We start from the raw sequence: 16,593 nt of genomic DNA, 5'->3' as shown, positions 1-16,593 counted from the left end.
AGTTCAATCCTCCACCTACTGCTTTGTTATTTTGATTGTAACATTGAGTGACATGGCTTATATTTGTCATGTGGTACAATGGATTTTTCAACTTGGAAAGAGAATGCGATCATTCAAACCATCTGGTTATTACATGACTACATCTGGTATATACCGTATAGCTGGATATTTTCAATGGACAAACTATCACAAATTTCATGAGTAATGATAGCTTCATGAAAATATAATCGTGAAATGTTTGAGGTATATCACAGCTATTACCCTACCAAAAACCATTTCAGTCTAGACTTTTGTGAATTTATAAAATCTGAAAATCGTATTTTCACAGTTTCGCAAAAGTTCATCCTAGAAAATTTCCGGCTATGTGTTAACTAATCATTCTAATAATTATGATTAAGATTCAGAACTGAGGCTAAAAAACTGGACTCAAAATATCTATGTGGACATATAGATTAGCTTAGATGACAACTCTCTAGCTAGCTCAGGTTAATTCACCAATGGTACAAAAAAAAAACAATATTGCAGACAGGGATGAGAAACTAATAAGTAGTGACATGACCATGTGTACTTTAAAATCACAATTTCTCCAGTCATATTAGCCCTTGTGTAGTTCACAAGCCACGGGCCACATATAAGACACTGAAATAAAATGATATTGTTGTTGATGTGCATATGTAACATTTTCCAACATGCGTGGCATATTATCAAGGTATACACATGCTACATGGATGATATCCAATTTGACAGAATTTCAAGCATAATCTGGCACCATCCCGTCCTTTACTTGACGAAGGAAGGTTGATAATGCCACACTAACTACCACTTTAACCACAAAGGTCAAATCCCATGTACTTTTCTAGCAGAACAAATATATGCTGTGAATGAGGATGAGGGATAAACCACACAGACCAAGTTCCCATAATGTAGGCATGCCAGTAATGTGTTGACTGTTTATTTAACTAATTAACCAATCTCTTGGATAAGCTAACACCTGTTGAATGTCTTGTAATAATAAGTACCCTTACAAAAACTATAAAATATAAATATATGTTATTTCATGCATCAGTGTGAGTTTTAGTTGCAGTTGTTATACCGGAACTAGAAGTACTTGGCAATAGATCAGCCTTAACAGTTTTGGTTACTTGTGACTCTTTTGTTTGATGTTGTGTATCAGTGTCTGCCACTGACTCACTGGTGGGGAACATATTTACATCATCTGCGGAGCTCGGATCATCACCACTTGTCGTATTCTCAGCATAGCTGGCTGTACAGACTCTTGATTTTCGTAATTCCTCAGTTGCGTTGCTGCTACTACTACTACTCATCTCTTCTGAATTTGTTTGTAATTTGGTAGAGTTAACACCATTGCATTGTGGTAGTGAAGTGTCATGTGGCTCAACTTCTTTCAGTTTAGATTCCTCATTTTCTGAAGCCACTTTGGGTTTAAGTTTGTCTTTTTTGCATAACTTCTTGTGTCTGAATGGAATCTTTGAGTCCGTTTGCTGAGATGTTTCATTGGTGTCGACTGAGTTGCTGCTTTCACTAGCCTTTTCCATCCTCTCTGCCTTTCTTTCAAGACGTTTACGCTCCCGATACCTGTGACGTTTTTGCCTCTTCTTTTCTCGCTGAGCACTTGTCAGCTTTCCGCCACCTCTCAAATCTCCTGAAACAAGCATACAAGAATAGAATGAAGAATTACAAATATATACTTAAACACACACCTTCCATCCCATCAGGAGGGTAAAGTTTCTGTACAGTAAAAAAAATCGTCAAATAGATTTCTAGAAGAATTTAATTAACTTACCACTCCTTGTTTTAGCAATGATTCTCGGACCCGATTTTGAATCACCAACAATTCTTCAGCACTTAACTTGTCAGTCTCAGACAGGACCTGGGGCTGCACTAACATATCTGGACTTACGGCTTGGAATACAGTAAGCGGAGCAATTTCTGTTTGCTCCAGAGTTTCTAAAGTGGGGCTGACGGTGTCCATAATAACTGGTGCAGCAGAAACGATTGGTTGTGGTTGTTGTGTGATGAACACTAACTGATCTAGGGAAATGATCTGCAAGTCATTTAGAGGATCCAACATGGAAGGACTGAAGGATTCTAATGGAAGGATCTGCTCCTTGTTCATCCAACCTAATGTACCATAGCCCGTTTCAACAGGGGTAATGTCCATCACGCTAACAGGTGTCTCTTCCAATACCGGATCAGTAAATTTGACCTTAGAATTGGCCATAATCAAAGATGTATATGTTGGCAAGTTACTTTCAACTATATTACCAGCAGTAGATCACATAAATTTAAAACTAGTTGACTGCTTACCGTGTCCAAAGTTTTTGGCATACTGCAAGCCTTCCTTATGATCGGCGACAAACCTACATTTGTTGGCAATGTCTTTGTCCAGCTTGCGATCAGAAATAAATTGTTGAATTTCTTGTTGCAACTCAGGACAGTGTTCTGATGAGGTGGGATTTAGTCCAGCAACTTTCTTCTTCAGTTGCATTCCTACATCCCATCTCTCAGCTAATAAAGAACCTTACAGAAGAAACCAATAACTAGCTACACAATTGTTAAATGGTAAACGTACTAGCTGTATTTCTTAAGCTTTCTAGTTCCAGTAGTAAATACTGTTCTCGATTTTGCAAACTACACAAGTAAAACAAACAAAATACTGCAGTGTAGCTCTGTATGAGAGCCATGCATTTACAGAGCTTATAATTGTGGTGATTACAAACACAAACAGTATGTAAAAACACATGAATACCAGTGTTAGATATCAAATGTACTAGCTGTAATTTTGTGGAAATTAGTTAATGCTATAAAAATACTTTTTTAACAACTGAAAGAAAAATTAGTATTCATACGAGTGAAATTTAATTGTCTCAATAGTTAATTGCAAAGACCATTAGACTCAACACAAACCACTGAACAAATACACACTATAGTATACAAGTACCAATTACACATGAGTGATCCACATAACACAACACTTACGTCATTTGCATCTCTCCAAACAAGTCAGAAATTTCACTAGAAGCGTAGTCACAATTCTAATAAAATACAATAGACACATTAATAGATTATTTTAAAAGGTTATAACTGTACCATGTTTAACTCATCATTTAGTCTATCCAAAGAGTTTAAACAACGTTGAATCTCTCTAGAAAACTTTGGCCATGGGTTAGCAGTAGCTCCTAAATGCATAGACACATGTACAAGAGTCTGTACACAGTGTAGCTCACCTGAAGATGAGTGAGATTTCTTTGGTGTGCTAACTTTATCTTTAGCAACTGTTGGCCGTTTCATTGGAGGCTCAGGTGTTACTGATACTGGTGAAGTTATTTTATCTGACTGTGCTAAAAATGAAAGGCTGCTTTGTTCCATATTCTCTAAAGAACTTTTAACTTTGTTCAAAGTATCTGCTGATACATCACTTGTAGCTTTGTTCAAAGTATCTGCTGATGCATCACTTGTAGCAGCTACAGTAGCAGAAGCGCTTTTGTCTTTAGGCTTTTCTGGAGGTTTGCTGCTTGTAGTTTCCTTTTCTTTTACTTCATGAAGATTTTCAGTTTTTTGTACCGGTGCAGCGACAGTTGAAGTGTGGTTGTTATTAGTATTAGTAGTTCTCTGTTGTAATTTGTGCGGTGATAATCCAACATCAAAAGCTGAGACTGGCCCATTTGTGACCACATCATTCTTACTAGAAGACTTCAGTTTATTAGCTTTCTTATTTCTCTTTAATATTCCCTGAAATTACAATCACTGAAAGCCATGCATTACCTAGAATATGCATTACCTTTTTAGAATTATAATCTTTCTCAGCTGTGAAGAAAAAGACACCACGAAAGTTTAAACCAAATTCAATGAGTAAAAAATTGGTGAATAAAATTCAGCTAAGCTCTCCTTTAGCAGGCGAACAAGACAGTATACAAGTTTCACCAATTAGTAATAACATATATAAACTAGAACAAGTTTTTATATATCTCGTGTTTTTGCCCATTGTTTTTATTGTAAACATACCATAGTGTATATAAACATTGATGTTTTCTTTCAAATTTCAGTCTTGTTATTATAATGTTAGCTTGCTTCAAACCACAAGAGATGCTAGTACATAGCAATTAAAACTAGACATGATGGCCAGGAACACACTAATTTTTCCAAACTACTCAGTATTGCCAACAGAGTAGTAGCAAAATCATTGTTAACAAATACACATTTCTCCTCAAAGACAAAGTGGACATTGAGCACCGGATTTGCTACACGATGAGCCAAGTTTCAACTTATAAGCCATTGCAATCATAAGCATCTGTAGATTTTCTTTGCTGTTCCTGCTATTTAGCGCTATAGTGCTATTATAATTCATTGTGAGTTCATTTAATTGTCCATTTGAAGTAAGGAGTAGTGCTAATAAAGCAAATAATTAAAAACAACAATCTACCCATTGACGACTTTCCAAAAATTTGGTCCCTTAATTTACCACTTAATGGCTGGCAATTGCATGATTGAAGTGCATCTTACTAATCTTACAAAGCATAGAATTATTTGGTAACCAGATATCAAAATACTTGCTATAAACTAAGGAGCTTGACTATGTTATTTTTGTGGATAAAGTGATGCACTGAGAGCGTTGATTTACAGTTTGCTTGCAACAATGACACATGAGGTGAAGCACGTTTATCCAGTGTAGTATAGCATGTGACTCTGGTATTTATGAATTTTGGCCTATAGTTTCAGCACCCAGCATTTAAATAGACCTGGGAGTGTATTCTGGGAATTGAGCCTAAGTATGTATTAGAGCCATGGGTAAATACAGTACCAAAAAACCTTTACTGCACATTAAAGACTTGAATTGGTGGTCACACGCAAGGGGAAAGTGCTAAGTATTAAGCATCCATGGTGATAAAAGCAATGAAACAGAGAAATCTATTAACACCTTACGCCATAAGGGCTGCATATTAATTTATATACCTAACCACGGTACTCCATAGAGCTCCTAAATTCTTGTGTAGTTAGTTACACATGTATTATACTTACCTGATACAATTGTAGCTCCTTCTTTACTGTTGCCCTCAGAAGTGCTTTGTTCCATTGTTTACTACAACAGAGAACAAAGCAGAATTCCATTTTATGCCACAGGAAGACATCACTATGGCAATACACATAATATCTGCATATTTAGTCAATACATTAAACTAGTGACATCATCAGTGGTAGTCTAATTTGAATGCATTGTCACAAAACCACTAGTTTAAATAGGTAACAACAAATTCCATTATAACCTTACCAATAATTGAGCTTTCCCACAATAATCTAACCTTAGAAAATGTGGCTGAAGCTAACACCAAAAGTTTAATTAGCACCATTGTGGCAACTTTTGTCTATTGCAATAAGCAGGAGGACTAAAAGACTAAGTGTGAAAAAGTTCTGTATAATTATTGAGAATGGAACATAAGGCTAGTATTATATGATAATAAAAACATTTCTCTTCTATTCAAGGGTTCAGGATATACAAACTTCAGCATGTACAGATTATACAGAATTCTCTTGCAAAGTTACAGGCTTGAATCAAACCAAGAATATTCTTTAATTATGTAAAAAAAAGTTTAATGACCCGGATATTGCTTTACCAGGTAGTTAGCATAAATGTTGTTTGTATATATGATATTTTTGTTCATGTACAAACTGTTCCCATACAACAACTACTTTAAGATACAAAGGTATAGGGTGGCCAGTCATTGTACTCTACCCTGTAATAACAACAGCTGTTTGAAAAGTTATACCAGACTAATGACATCACAATGAGCTAATGGTACTAACACATATACAATAATATTCACATTCCTGATACAAAGCAAAGATTCACGGATACCACATGCATACACTGCATGCTGTTATTTAAAGTCTAAAGTCAATATGTATATTAATAGTCGATCGATTTGACTACCAATTTAATGTTTTCAGCTGCACACATATTGTATCAACTGCTTTCTTCCCAACATTCATTAATTGTATGGTTTCAATTTTATGGCTTCATTTGCACACTTTTTACCACAGCATGTACAGTAGCCATAAATAGTACAAACAAGATGTGAATTTGGTTCATATAAACTTAATTACATGCATTAGTTGCAGATTTATCTTGTAACTGCAAATACTTTGAGAAATTGTTTTAGTTACAGGTTTCTGACTCCCTGCATTCACAGGCTTTAGCTGAGCTTTCTCACAGGTCCCTAGTGGGATAGAGCGATAACACCTGACGTCACGGCAGTTACATAATCACTTCCGTGGGGCAGAAAATGTACGCATGCTATTGGAGTACGAGTTTACTTTGCCTCAGGATTGTTGACACTGTCTTTCTAAATGAATGAAACCACGTTATCAGAAGCAAGGAAGAGAGTAGTATAACAGATATCCAAGTAGTGCAGGTTAGTCTGATCCGTGCTGGGCGAGTTACAGCTGATAATTGTCAAAAAAATGCATGGGCACAAGGATTTTGATGCTTTCAAAAGTACGATAGAAAAGTCCCACAACGTTTATATCGACAAATCGATGTACAATAGTTCATTATTGATCATTCTTTCATACTAAAGCATTGTTTGGTGACAATCTCTTTCTCGAGTTGAGTCCAAAATAACCATTTTATCCTGCAACCTGGGCAAAACCAACCTGATGGCCAAAAAACATTTTTCATCGTCTTTCCCAACTTCTGTTCTATGTCCTGAGTAAGTTTCATGTGGAATGAATTACCAGAAGCCGAGTTGTAGCCTTTTGAAGGAGCCCCACCATTGAATTTGCCCCACGTCTTGCCCCACAGAAGTGCACTTAACGTAATTTTGTGATGTAAATGTTATTGCTCTATAGCATTCACAGAATCAAAGCTTGGCAAAATGAGCCTGGGTGCAATCTGGAATGCTATGTGGCAATCGTGTAATAGCCTATAGCTACAGTGGTTCTGTGTATGCAGTAGTCAAGACTTCTGATCAATGATCATTTTCCAGTTCCTGTCCATCCAACTAGCTACGTAGCTATAATACAGCTAGCAGCCTGCATTGGGTTGCACCCATGCTTCAGTTACTGCCTCTTTGCAAACTGACATTCTTACGTACGGGTAGTACGGTTAGCAGCTGCATGATGAGCATGCACCATGCCGCTAAGCCGCAGAGACCACTCTGAGGTGCCGCGGGTTTGCAACGTTTATATACGTAACACGTTACAAAGCATTATTACAACACAGTACATACGACCCTCCCAAATCTGCGAAGAGTCGTGGCTAGCTAGCTACGTGCAAAGCGGGGGTAGTTAGCTAGATAAAATGCATTAGCTAATTGAGCTATAAATATTTCATACCTCAAGTCGAAATGCCAGCGTTGTAGTCAATCAGCTTGAATCTGCTAACTAGGTTAGCTTCAAAACCGGTAAGTCTGAGGGAAAGTCAAAATAAATCGTTTGCCATTGTCTGCACACAATAAAGCTTCGTGTACGGATTCCGTAAATTAGTGTGCATGAAAATATTAAGGTAGGGAATACAGGTTCGTTATTGTTCAAGTTTTAGAGACACCGAAGATGGAGCAGTTATACCAACAAACTGTCAGGTAACACCTTAGTAGTACATAAAAATAAATGTCAGTTTTTACTAACCTTTGGAGTTCTAATTAATACACACCATATCATACTATTGTCTTTTATCTTTTAGGTTACTACAAGAAACGCAAAAGTTGGCACACGAAATGACAATGTCACCACTAAAAGAAGGCTATACTCGTAAGTGCGAAGAAGAGCATTAGATTTTGTATGACGTCATTTACAATAGCGTATTTATCCTACCTGTAATCGCTAGGTTGCAATTGCGGTAGTTGCGGTCTTGTTAAGGAGACCGCAAAGGATTCAATGGGCATTGTTTGTGTCTACAAGGCATGTTTTACATGTGTCAATTAGCATGAGTGGCACAAGCTTATGGTCTCTGGGTACTTGACTTCCTTCTATATAGGTTTAGCCTTTCAATTCTGTGGTTGTATACAATCACTGGACTGGACTAGTGGACTGGACTGGACTGGACTGGACTGGACTACTGGACTCAGGTATTTTCCCTTTTTAAACCAAATATTTGGGCAACTGCTTGCAAGTATGTTAGTCTCATGTAGTTAGACCACTCCTCCACACATAAAGAAACCCACACACAAACAAAAGAAAGATGTGATCATGCCAGACTTGTCAACATTGCCCAGCTTCAGCTATGTACAGAGGTTCTAATAGTTCTTGCGTGTCAACAAATCTAAAACAGAAGTCACATGCGGTAATTATAGTTTAAAGTTCAAAATGAATCAATTTGATTGGTTGAAATCTTGTGCATGTGATTTCACTTGTTATTGCCGTCATGCAAAACTATAGAACTTTTTTATCAGCTATTGAATAGCAAGGCAGTTAACTGTCACCACTTAATTTAGCTGACTCCATGACTATAACTTGCATGGTTACTACATACACATGTACTGTATGGTTTGTACTTCATGATAAGACAAATAGTAGTCGTACAATAGACATTATGCCAAGAGAGAGAATTGCACACAATTCTAAGATAACAGACAGTGCCAAGTAGACAGATTCACCTGCATATTTTACATTCAATGTAGCAAAGCTACAACCAGTTGCCCAAATATGTGCTAAAATGAAAAACACAAAAAAAAAACTGAGTCCAGTCCACCAGTCCAGTCCACTAGTCCAGTCCAGTGATTGTATAAACCCAATTCTGTGGCAGTTAAATAAGAGAATGATATAATCATGTATGTTATTCCCCTCTTGTACATTGTTGTTGCCATGGTGATGATGCATCCAAATACTAAGGTCTTCTTTGTTCTTAACAGCTGTTGAGCAGTTAGGTTTCATGTCATTAAAACACATAATGTGTTCATAATTGGTAATAGACACGTTTTGATGTGGGATGCTCATTTAGGTTGATGGGTCATTTTCTCAGCAAAGTGCCTTAGGTGTGTTTGAGCAGAATAAAAAAGAATTTAATTTTTTTTTTGTAGGCACATCACCTGTGCAGTAGATAGCCACTAACAAAGCTACCGTGCCACCTGACCCTTAGTCATAATCAGACAGTTTTATGAAACATAGCTCAGTGTTTAGTGTTTCTCAGTTGAGCTGTACAGTAAGCTGAGGATGAATGAAATGGAGTGGTAAAGTAAAAAAAAAAATTAGATTTGTGCACCACCAGAGATCTGTATGCTGTAGTCAAGAAGCAACCTGCTTGACACCAGTCCATTAGTGTCCAACCCGGTGCCTTGGAGAGACCACAGAAAGCTACATACCACATTCCTCAATAAGGGATTGCAGAGACAATATAGGACAAATCCAAAGCTATTAGCAACTAATCAGAATCACCTTAGTATGTGTGTGGCGGATAGCATGTGGTTATGATGGAGTAGTTTGTGGTGGATCAGGTCATCTTGTGTATTATTCTAGGAACAATAAGAAGGTGGTTTTGGCGAGGTGGTTTTCATTTTCATCATAATTGATTGTTAAATTCATTTTCATGAAGTGTCCAGCACATAAAACTCCATTGCAAGTTGCAGTAAAACATTAGTCCAACAGTCAATATATGAGCACTCCATTCTCTGTGAACATTGAACAGAAGTGCCTAGGACTTGTTCTGTATCAGTTTTACTCATAGTAACTAAATTTCTAGTTGTTTGATCGGCATTTGCAAGCCAAGATCCAGTTTGGTAAGACAAGTTTGCAAATATTGTTTTTAATTATTAATAATCTGAATATTTTAGAAACGGTAGACCACTTATTTTGTAGTACTGAATATACCAGAAAGTGGGTCGTGTATATTAACTGCTCATATACACAATGTGGCTGGCTATGGTCATACAGATGTAGTGTTAGTTTCCCATTACTGTTCTGCAGCTCTGGAGTCTAAAGTTAATGAAAACCTTCAGCAGTTGCAGCAGGATTGTTTCCGACTGGAGAACATGGCAAGGAAGGAAGTCCCCACAAGAAGACAGGCTGCCAAATAGTGAGTCAATAGTGATATATACTGTATGTACATGTCTATTAATTTTACAGCGTATACAGAATTGTTTTAATCCTAATGTTCTTTGTTGTATGCGCGCGCGTACCTGTGCATGTGTTGCATGCGTGTGTGTGCATGCGTGCGTGCGTGTGTATGTGCTGCATGCGTGCGTGTGTGTGTGTTGCATGCATGCGTGCGTGTGCATGTGTTGCATGCGTGTGTGTGCATGCATGTGTGTGCAGGCATGCATGTGTGTGTTGCATGCGTGCGTGTGTGTGTGTGTGTGTTGCATGCGTGTGTGTGTGTGTAAGTGTAATGTGTGCTCATTTATGTGTTAATATTTTCCACCCTTCTCTAGTCAGGTGGAGCAGTTAGTAGCAGATGTTAGGATGGTACAAAATGCTTACACATCACGACAGCAGAAGAAGTCTCAAGCAGTATGTTACTCAGGATGAGTATTGTCTTCAGTGTGTTATGTTACAGGAGCAGGCTGCTAGTCAAAGGGAAGAACTTTTATCAAGAAGATATACACCCAACGTGAGTTAGCATACTGCCATGTACACGCACACATGCAACTCCCACGCACATGTACGACACAAGAGTATGCACATTCATACAGTACACTCGTATATATGGTATATGTATTAAACTTGTGCATGATCATAACAAGCACATCCCATTGCACTATAGACTCCAGCCATGGATACTAGTATCACAATAGATGCAGGGATCCAATATCATGATAGACTACAGAGTGCTAATAGTGCAATGGATGACTTACTGGGCAGTGCCTCAAGTATAATTGGCAGTATAACTAAACAAGGAGGGATCCTGAAGGTAATGAACTATTGTGTTCCGTACTACATATGGTATGTACACTGAATGTTTCACTAATATGTGCAGGCTTACCTGTTATATATATATATATATATATAGTGTGTGCATTGGGAAGCATTTCTCTGGCTAGCTTTTAATGTGCAGTTGTTGTTATTTACTATTCATTGTAAACGAAATAGCCTATACTGTATATAGTAAATACACAGTCTGCTGAAAGGTTATAGCCGGTTATTATTTAAAAAACAAGGCTAGAGAAGACAGACAGATGCATTAATTAGTAATGTTAATAGTGCACAGTGATTGTATCATAGGTAAATTATTTTTGATACAAACATACAAACTACACTACCGTTTTAGTGAATAATGTGCAAATTGTCTCTTGGTGAGTAGTGTTGATTTCCAAAACACTTTTGTGGCTAAGTCTAGAAAAAATAACTTGAGTCCTATAACTATTCCTCATGAACTCACCTCTGTACTGTTAAATAGACTACTAAAGGCTATAGTTAGCTGTATGTGCCTCTAATGTGCTAAACAAGACTAGAACCCTGAGTATGTGGTATACAAAGTAATATAAAGCAAATCACTCTAGTGGTTGAAAGAGTTGTGTGGGCAAATTTTATGTGAGTCCACTCAGTCCAGTAATCCAGTTCAGTGAATGGATGGATACACCCACTAATTTGCTACTCTTAACTATTGGGAGCAAAACGCGCTTGTAATTTTTAGAGGTGCACCGATAATCGGATTGGCTATCAGTTATCGGCTACATCAGCCTTTTTTTTTGCATATTGGTATCAGGTTGGTAACATGCATAAAAAAAGCAGCAGATACAGATATCTAATCAAAAACAGCTAAGCTGTAAAAAAAGGTGCAGCCCCAAAAAGGCCATGGTGAAAAAAGATGTGAAATCCAAGGTGGCGGCCAAGAAATGGCTGTGATGGTAGGTTAATGGTAAAAATTTTAATAACAACAATTCAGGTGAATTTGGTCTTGGCACAAAATTCACCTGAATTGTCGTTATTAAAATTTTTACCATTAACCTACCATCACAGCCATTTCTTGGCCGCCACCTTGGATTTCACATCTTTTTTCACCATGGCCTTTTTGGGGTTGTACCTTTTTTTACAGCTTAGCTGTTTTTGATTAGATTTCACTTCTTTTTGTGTTTGTATACCCCAAAGTATGGCCGGCTTTGGTGATTTTCTTTTCTTTACCACAGGAAGAAGAAAAGATGAAGCAGATGTTAAATACTTTAAATATTTCTGATTTTATCAGTAAATGTACAAATTATATATATATAATACATATATTTATTACAGAACACTCTACACACGGTGGTTTCTTTATAACTGAACACTCTACAAAGTGACTTCTAGCTGATATTTCTACAGGGTGATTTGTTTGTAGCTGAACTCTCTACATAATGGTTTCTTCGCAGCTGAACTCTCTACATGGTGGTTTCTTTGCAACTGAACTCTCTACAAGGTGACCTATTCTAGTTGATCTTTCTACAGGATTTGTTTGTACTGTAGCTGAACTCTCTACAAGGTGGCTTCTTCTAGCTGATATTTCTACAGGATTTGTTTGTACTGTAGCTGAACTCTCTACATGATGGTTTCTTTGCAGCTGAACTCTCTACAAGGTAACTTCTTCTAGCTGATGTCTCTACAGGGTCACTTGTTTGTAGTTGAACTCTCTACATGATGGTTTCTTTGTAGCTGAACTCTCTACAAAGTAACTTCTTCTAGCTGATGTCTCTACAGGGTCACTAGTTTGTAGCTGAATTCTCTACATGGTGGTTTCTTTGTAACTGAACTCTCTACAAGGTAACTTCTTCTAGCTGATCTTTCTACAGGGTGATTTGTTTGTAGCTGAACTCTCTACAAAGAACTTCTTCAAACTGATCTCTGTACAGGGTGAATTGTTTGTAGCTGAACTCTCTACAAGGTAACTTCTTCTAGCTGATCTCTATACAGAGTGACTTGTTTGTAGCTGAACTCTCTACATGATGGTTTCTTTGTAGCTGAATTCTCTAAAAGGTAACTTCTTCTAGCTGATCTTTCTACAGGGCGATTTGGTTGCAACTGAACTCTCTACATGGTGATTTCTTGTAGCTGAGCTCTCTACAAGGTGACTTCTTCTAGCTGAACTCTCTACATAGTGATCTTTTTGTAGCTGAAACTCTCTACAGGGTGATTTGTTTGCAGCTGAACTCTCTACATGATGGATTCTTTGTAGCTGAACTCTCTACAAGGTGACTTCTTCTTGCTGAACTCTCTACAGGGTGAATTGTTTGTAGCTGATCTCTCTACATGATAGTTTCTTTGTAGTTGAACTCTCTACAAGGTAACTTCTTCTAGCTGATCTTTCTACAGAGCAATTTGTTTGTAGCTGATTTCTCTACAGGATGATTTGTTTACAGCTGAACTCTCTACATGGTGGTTTCTTTGTAGCTGAACTCTCTACAAGGTGACTTCTTCTAGCTGAACTCTCTACAGAGTGATCTTTTTGTAGATGATCTCTCTACAGAGTGATTTGTTTGCAGCTGACCTCTCTACATGATGGTTTCTTTGTAGCTGAACGCTCTACAAGGCAACCTCTTCTAGCTGATCTCTCTACAGGGTGAACTGTTTCCAGCCGAACTCTCTGCAGCGTGATTTAAACGCTCTACAGGGTGATTTCTTTGCAGCTGAACTCTCTACATGATGGTTTATTTGTAACTGAACTCTCTACAAGGTAACTTCTTCTAGCTGATCTTTCTACAGGGCAGTTTGTTTGTAGCTGAATTCTCTACAAGGTGATTTATTTGCAGCTGAACTCTCTATAGGGTGAATTCTTCTAGCTGAACTCTCTACAGGGTGATCTTTTCGTAGCTGAACTCTCTCCAGGGTGACTTCTTCTAGCTGATCTCTCTACAGGGTGATTTGTTTGCAGCTGAACTCTCTACATGGTGCATAGTTTCTTTGTAACTGAACTCTCTACAAGGTGACTTCTTCTAGCTGATCTCTCTACAGGGTAATTTGTTTGCAGCTGAACTCTCTACATGGTGCATAGTTTCTTTGTAACTGAACTCTCTACAAGGTGACTTCTTCTAGCTGATCTCTCTACAGGGTGATTTGTTTCTAGGTGAACTCTCTACAGGGTGACTTGCCTGTAGCTGAATTGTCTATCAGATTAACTGGTTGTAGCTGAATTCCCTACAGAATAACTTGCAATGTAATATAATTCTTTGATGGAGTAAGTTATAAACGTAGCCGAATGCTCTATTATGGTGACTGTTCTATTAGAGTATCTCGATCTCACATTTGCAACACGTAGTTGGCTTTCGAACATCAGTGGTTTGTAATCCGATTCTTCTGTACTACTGCAAGGACTTTCTATGATGATTATTCCAGCTACACACCGATTTTCAGCTCATTGCTCTAAGCGGTTTGCCTGGTAGGCGTGAAAACTAATAGTTTTTTTATTCATAAAAATCGATTACATAATTGTGACACAGGTTTTTGTGTCATATCTCCATGGTCTTTATCTTGATTCTCTTCAAACCACAAAAAGGCACTCCTACGATGGTTACTCCATCTACATATCAATTTTCTCATTCCTCCAAGTGGTTTACCCTGTAGGCGTGACAGACCTTCGACCTTATTTTATGCACATAATTGGTCATAACTCCGTGAATGTTCATTGGATTCCTACCAAAGTTGGTACTGAGATCCGCCTTAATGAGCCCTTCAAGTGTGCCAAATTTCAGCCCGATTGGAGCACGCATTTGTGTTTTATGGCAGATTTTGCGAAGTGTGCGAAATGAAGAAGTAGAAGAAAAAACGAAGAAATTAAAACGAAATTTTGTTCGCTTGTATCTCGGAAATGGCTGGACCGATTTTCTTCAAATTTGGTATGTAGACTCCCATAACTGGCCGGCACGTCTGTAGCAAATTTGGTTCCAATCGGATAAGGGATCACAGAGCTACATAGGTGTGAAAATTGCGTTTTCTTTCTTCCTGTTAATATACTCAAGGTGTGGCGCGCCGGCTTCTTGGGCCGCACGACACACTATCGTGTGTCTTGATACATAAACTTCTATTTATGGACACTCATGCTCTAGTAATATCCTAGCAGTGTATGTTTATGTAGTGTCAGCTGTTGATTTCAGTCCCACTCTGTCCCTATTAACAGAGAAAATTATTAGAGAAAATGTCCATGCTACCATATCGGATCAGCTTTGTATATCAGCTTTATATTTATATCGATTTTATCAGAATATCAGCTTAAAGTCTTATCGGTGCACCTCTAGTAATTTTGGTGTTAAAAGTAAAAATAAAAACACAATAGTTATTTACTTTTAATACATGCACAGAAGAATAATGGCACAAATGTTAGCATTCGTACAACACACAACATAAAATTCTATATCGTGGCATCCCTACCGATCCCTTTCCTACACAGTATTGTGTACGTAGTAAGTTATTTTAAGGGGGCAGTTGCGTTTCAGTTTTGTTTATGAAATAAATAATCAATCTGCTTCAAGATTTGTGAGCTTTAATCGTCACCATGCACACTTCATTAGGCCCTGTACGTGCTTAAAAGACATTGTGAGTTGTGCCATCGTGCTCATGCAAGTCTTTGGTGTCACATGAAAATGAGCCAATATGAACAAAACTTAAATGGGATTCCTTACATTTGATTGGTTGTTTTAGCAGAATTCAAAAAATCTTATGACTAAGGATACACAATCCACTGTATACTGTTGCAGTGGCTCAGAAATTTCTTTTCTTTTTGTTAAAACTGATGTGTTATTAATTATTTCCTCTCACAGGGTGCACATCGTCGCATGTTAGATGTGATGAATACATTAGGATTATCCAACACTGTAATGAGATTGATTGAGAAACGATCAGCACAGGTGTGTGTGTGTGTGTGTGTGTGTGTGTGTGTGTGTGTGTGTGTGTGTGTGTGTGTGTGTGTGTGTGTGTGCACATGCATGTGTGGTGTAATGTTTGTGTCATGTAGTGTGTTTGTATGCAGCATGCATGTATACATGTACAGTCTACCCAGCTGTAAATGGGGACCTGGTGGCTTGGTGTCAAGTGTAGGGAAACAGCCCACCCAGCTATAGCATCAATGGGTACCTGGTATTAACTGGGGAAGCAAATGCCAACTGCCCATGTCTCACACAGCGGGTAAAGGACTTCGGATGCCTACACCTTCATTAGGTACAGCCTCATGCAGGTTACTAGTCCTGCCCCAGCTTTGCTGACTCCTAGCACCTGACTAGTGCACAGGTGTCTCAGTGCTAGTTCACTGGGTAGGCATGACTGTGCTTGCACTGCAGCTGATTGCTGTCTGTTACTTTGCTTTTGTGTAGTGCAGTTTGTAGTATAGAGTATTTTGTGTATTTTTGTGTTTAACTGACTGTGTAAGTAGACGAGGTTGGTAAATCTCTCATGAAATATATGTCATTGGTAGTGTTTAGTGTGTAATAAGCCATGATGATGTGTGGCTGTGATAATGTTTGTGTTTTACACAAGTTTTGTGTATCATTTTAATTATTTCTCTGTCTCTCCCTGCAGGATAGAGTGGTATTTTTTGGAGGAGTAATTGTAACTTTAATCGTCATGTATATTGTTATCAGATATGCTTTATGACAAAATTAATTTCAATACATAATCGAACTATTCGAATGGATACCATTCAAACAGTGGAAATCTACCTCAACAAATGCATTTGTTGGTAGA

The 16,593-nt window shown here is 37.9% G+C and overlaps 2 protein-coding genes across 4 annotated transcripts; one reads left to right on the top strand and one right to left on the bottom strand.

The window, feature by feature from the left end:
- Positions 1-994: 994 nt before the first annotated feature.
- On the bottom strand, positions 995-7,776 carry LOC136239993 (enolase-phosphatase E1-like). Of its 3 annotated transcripts, XM_066030788.1 has the most exons (12): positions 7,354-7,489; positions 5,041-5,101; positions 3,803-3,828; positions 3,470-3,753; positions 3,249-3,433; positions 3,112-3,200; positions 3,001-3,056; positions 2,594-2,652; positions 2,329-2,541; positions 1,805-2,277; positions 1,722-1,749; positions 995-1,663 (listed from the first exon to the last, which is right to left on the bottom strand). In XM_066030788.1, exons 2-12 carry the CDS (start codon positions 5,093-5,095, stop codon positions 1,056-1,058), a joined length of 2,076 nt encoding a protein of 691 aa, XP_065886860.1. In that variant the 5' UTR covers positions 5,096-5,101; positions 7,354-7,489; the 3' UTR covers positions 995-1,055. The 3 variants fall into 3 exon arrangements, with proteins under 3 accessions (XP_065886860.1, XP_065886859.1, XP_065886858.1); XM_066030787.1 differs by lacking the exon at positions 7,354-7,489 and adding an exon at positions 7,645-7,776 and having other exon boundaries at positions 3,249-3,753; XM_066030786.1 differs by having other exon boundaries at positions 3,249-3,753.
- Positions 7,459-16,530, top strand: LOC136239997 (Golgi SNAP receptor complex member 2-like). The gene is made up of 8 exons (XM_066030792.1): positions 7,459-7,598; positions 7,700-7,767; positions 9,919-10,027; positions 10,383-10,461; positions 10,508-10,561; positions 10,715-10,861; positions 15,675-15,761; positions 16,429-16,530. The coding sequence occupies exons 1-8, from the start codon at positions 7,570-7,572 to the stop codon at positions 16,501-16,503; spliced, it is 648 nt and encodes a 215-aa protein (XP_065886864.1). The 5' UTR covers positions 7,459-7,569; the 3' UTR covers positions 16,504-16,530.
- The last annotated feature ends 63 nt before the right edge of the window (positions 16,531-16,593 follow it).

This window comes from Dysidea avara, chromosome 12, assembly GCF_963678975.1.
Source record: "Dysidea avara chromosome 12, odDysAvar1.4, whole genome shotgun sequence".
NCBI lineage: Eukaryota > Metazoa > Porifera > Demospongiae > Dictyoceratida > Dysideidae > Dysidea > Dysidea avara.
Note: the sequence above shows the minus strand (reverse complement) of the source record. Positions and strands in the feature narration are given on the sequence as shown.

What these genes read in the sequence shown, in the direction of transcription:
- LOC136239993 (XM_066030787.1), bottom strand. Translation starts at nt 5,095, where the DNA reads ATGGAACAAAGCACTTCTGAGGGCAACAGTAAAGAAGGAGCTACAATT. An exon ending in AGGAGCTACAATTGTATCAG is followed by an intron (nt 3,829 to 5,040) that starts GTAAGTATAATA and finishes TTTTCTTCACAG; the next exon opens with CTGAGAAAGATTATAATTCT. An exon ending in TAAATGATGAGTTAAACATG is followed by an intron (nt 3,057 to 3,111) that starts GTACAGTTATAA and finishes GTATTTTATTAG; the next exon opens with AATTGTGACTACGCTTCTAG.
- LOC136239997 (XM_066030792.1), top strand. Translation starts at nt 7,570, where the DNA reads ATGGAGCAGTTATACCAACAAACTGTCAG. An exon ending in ACTAAAAGAAGGCTATACTC is followed by an intron (nt 7,768 to 9,918) that starts GTAAGTGCGAAG and finishes ACTGTTCTGCAG; the next exon opens with CTCTGGAGTCTAAAGTTAAT. An exon ending in AACAAGGAGGGATCCTGAAG is followed by an intron (nt 10,862 to 15,674) that starts GTAATGAACTAT and finishes TTCCTCTCACAG; the next exon opens with GGTGCACATCGTCGCATGTT.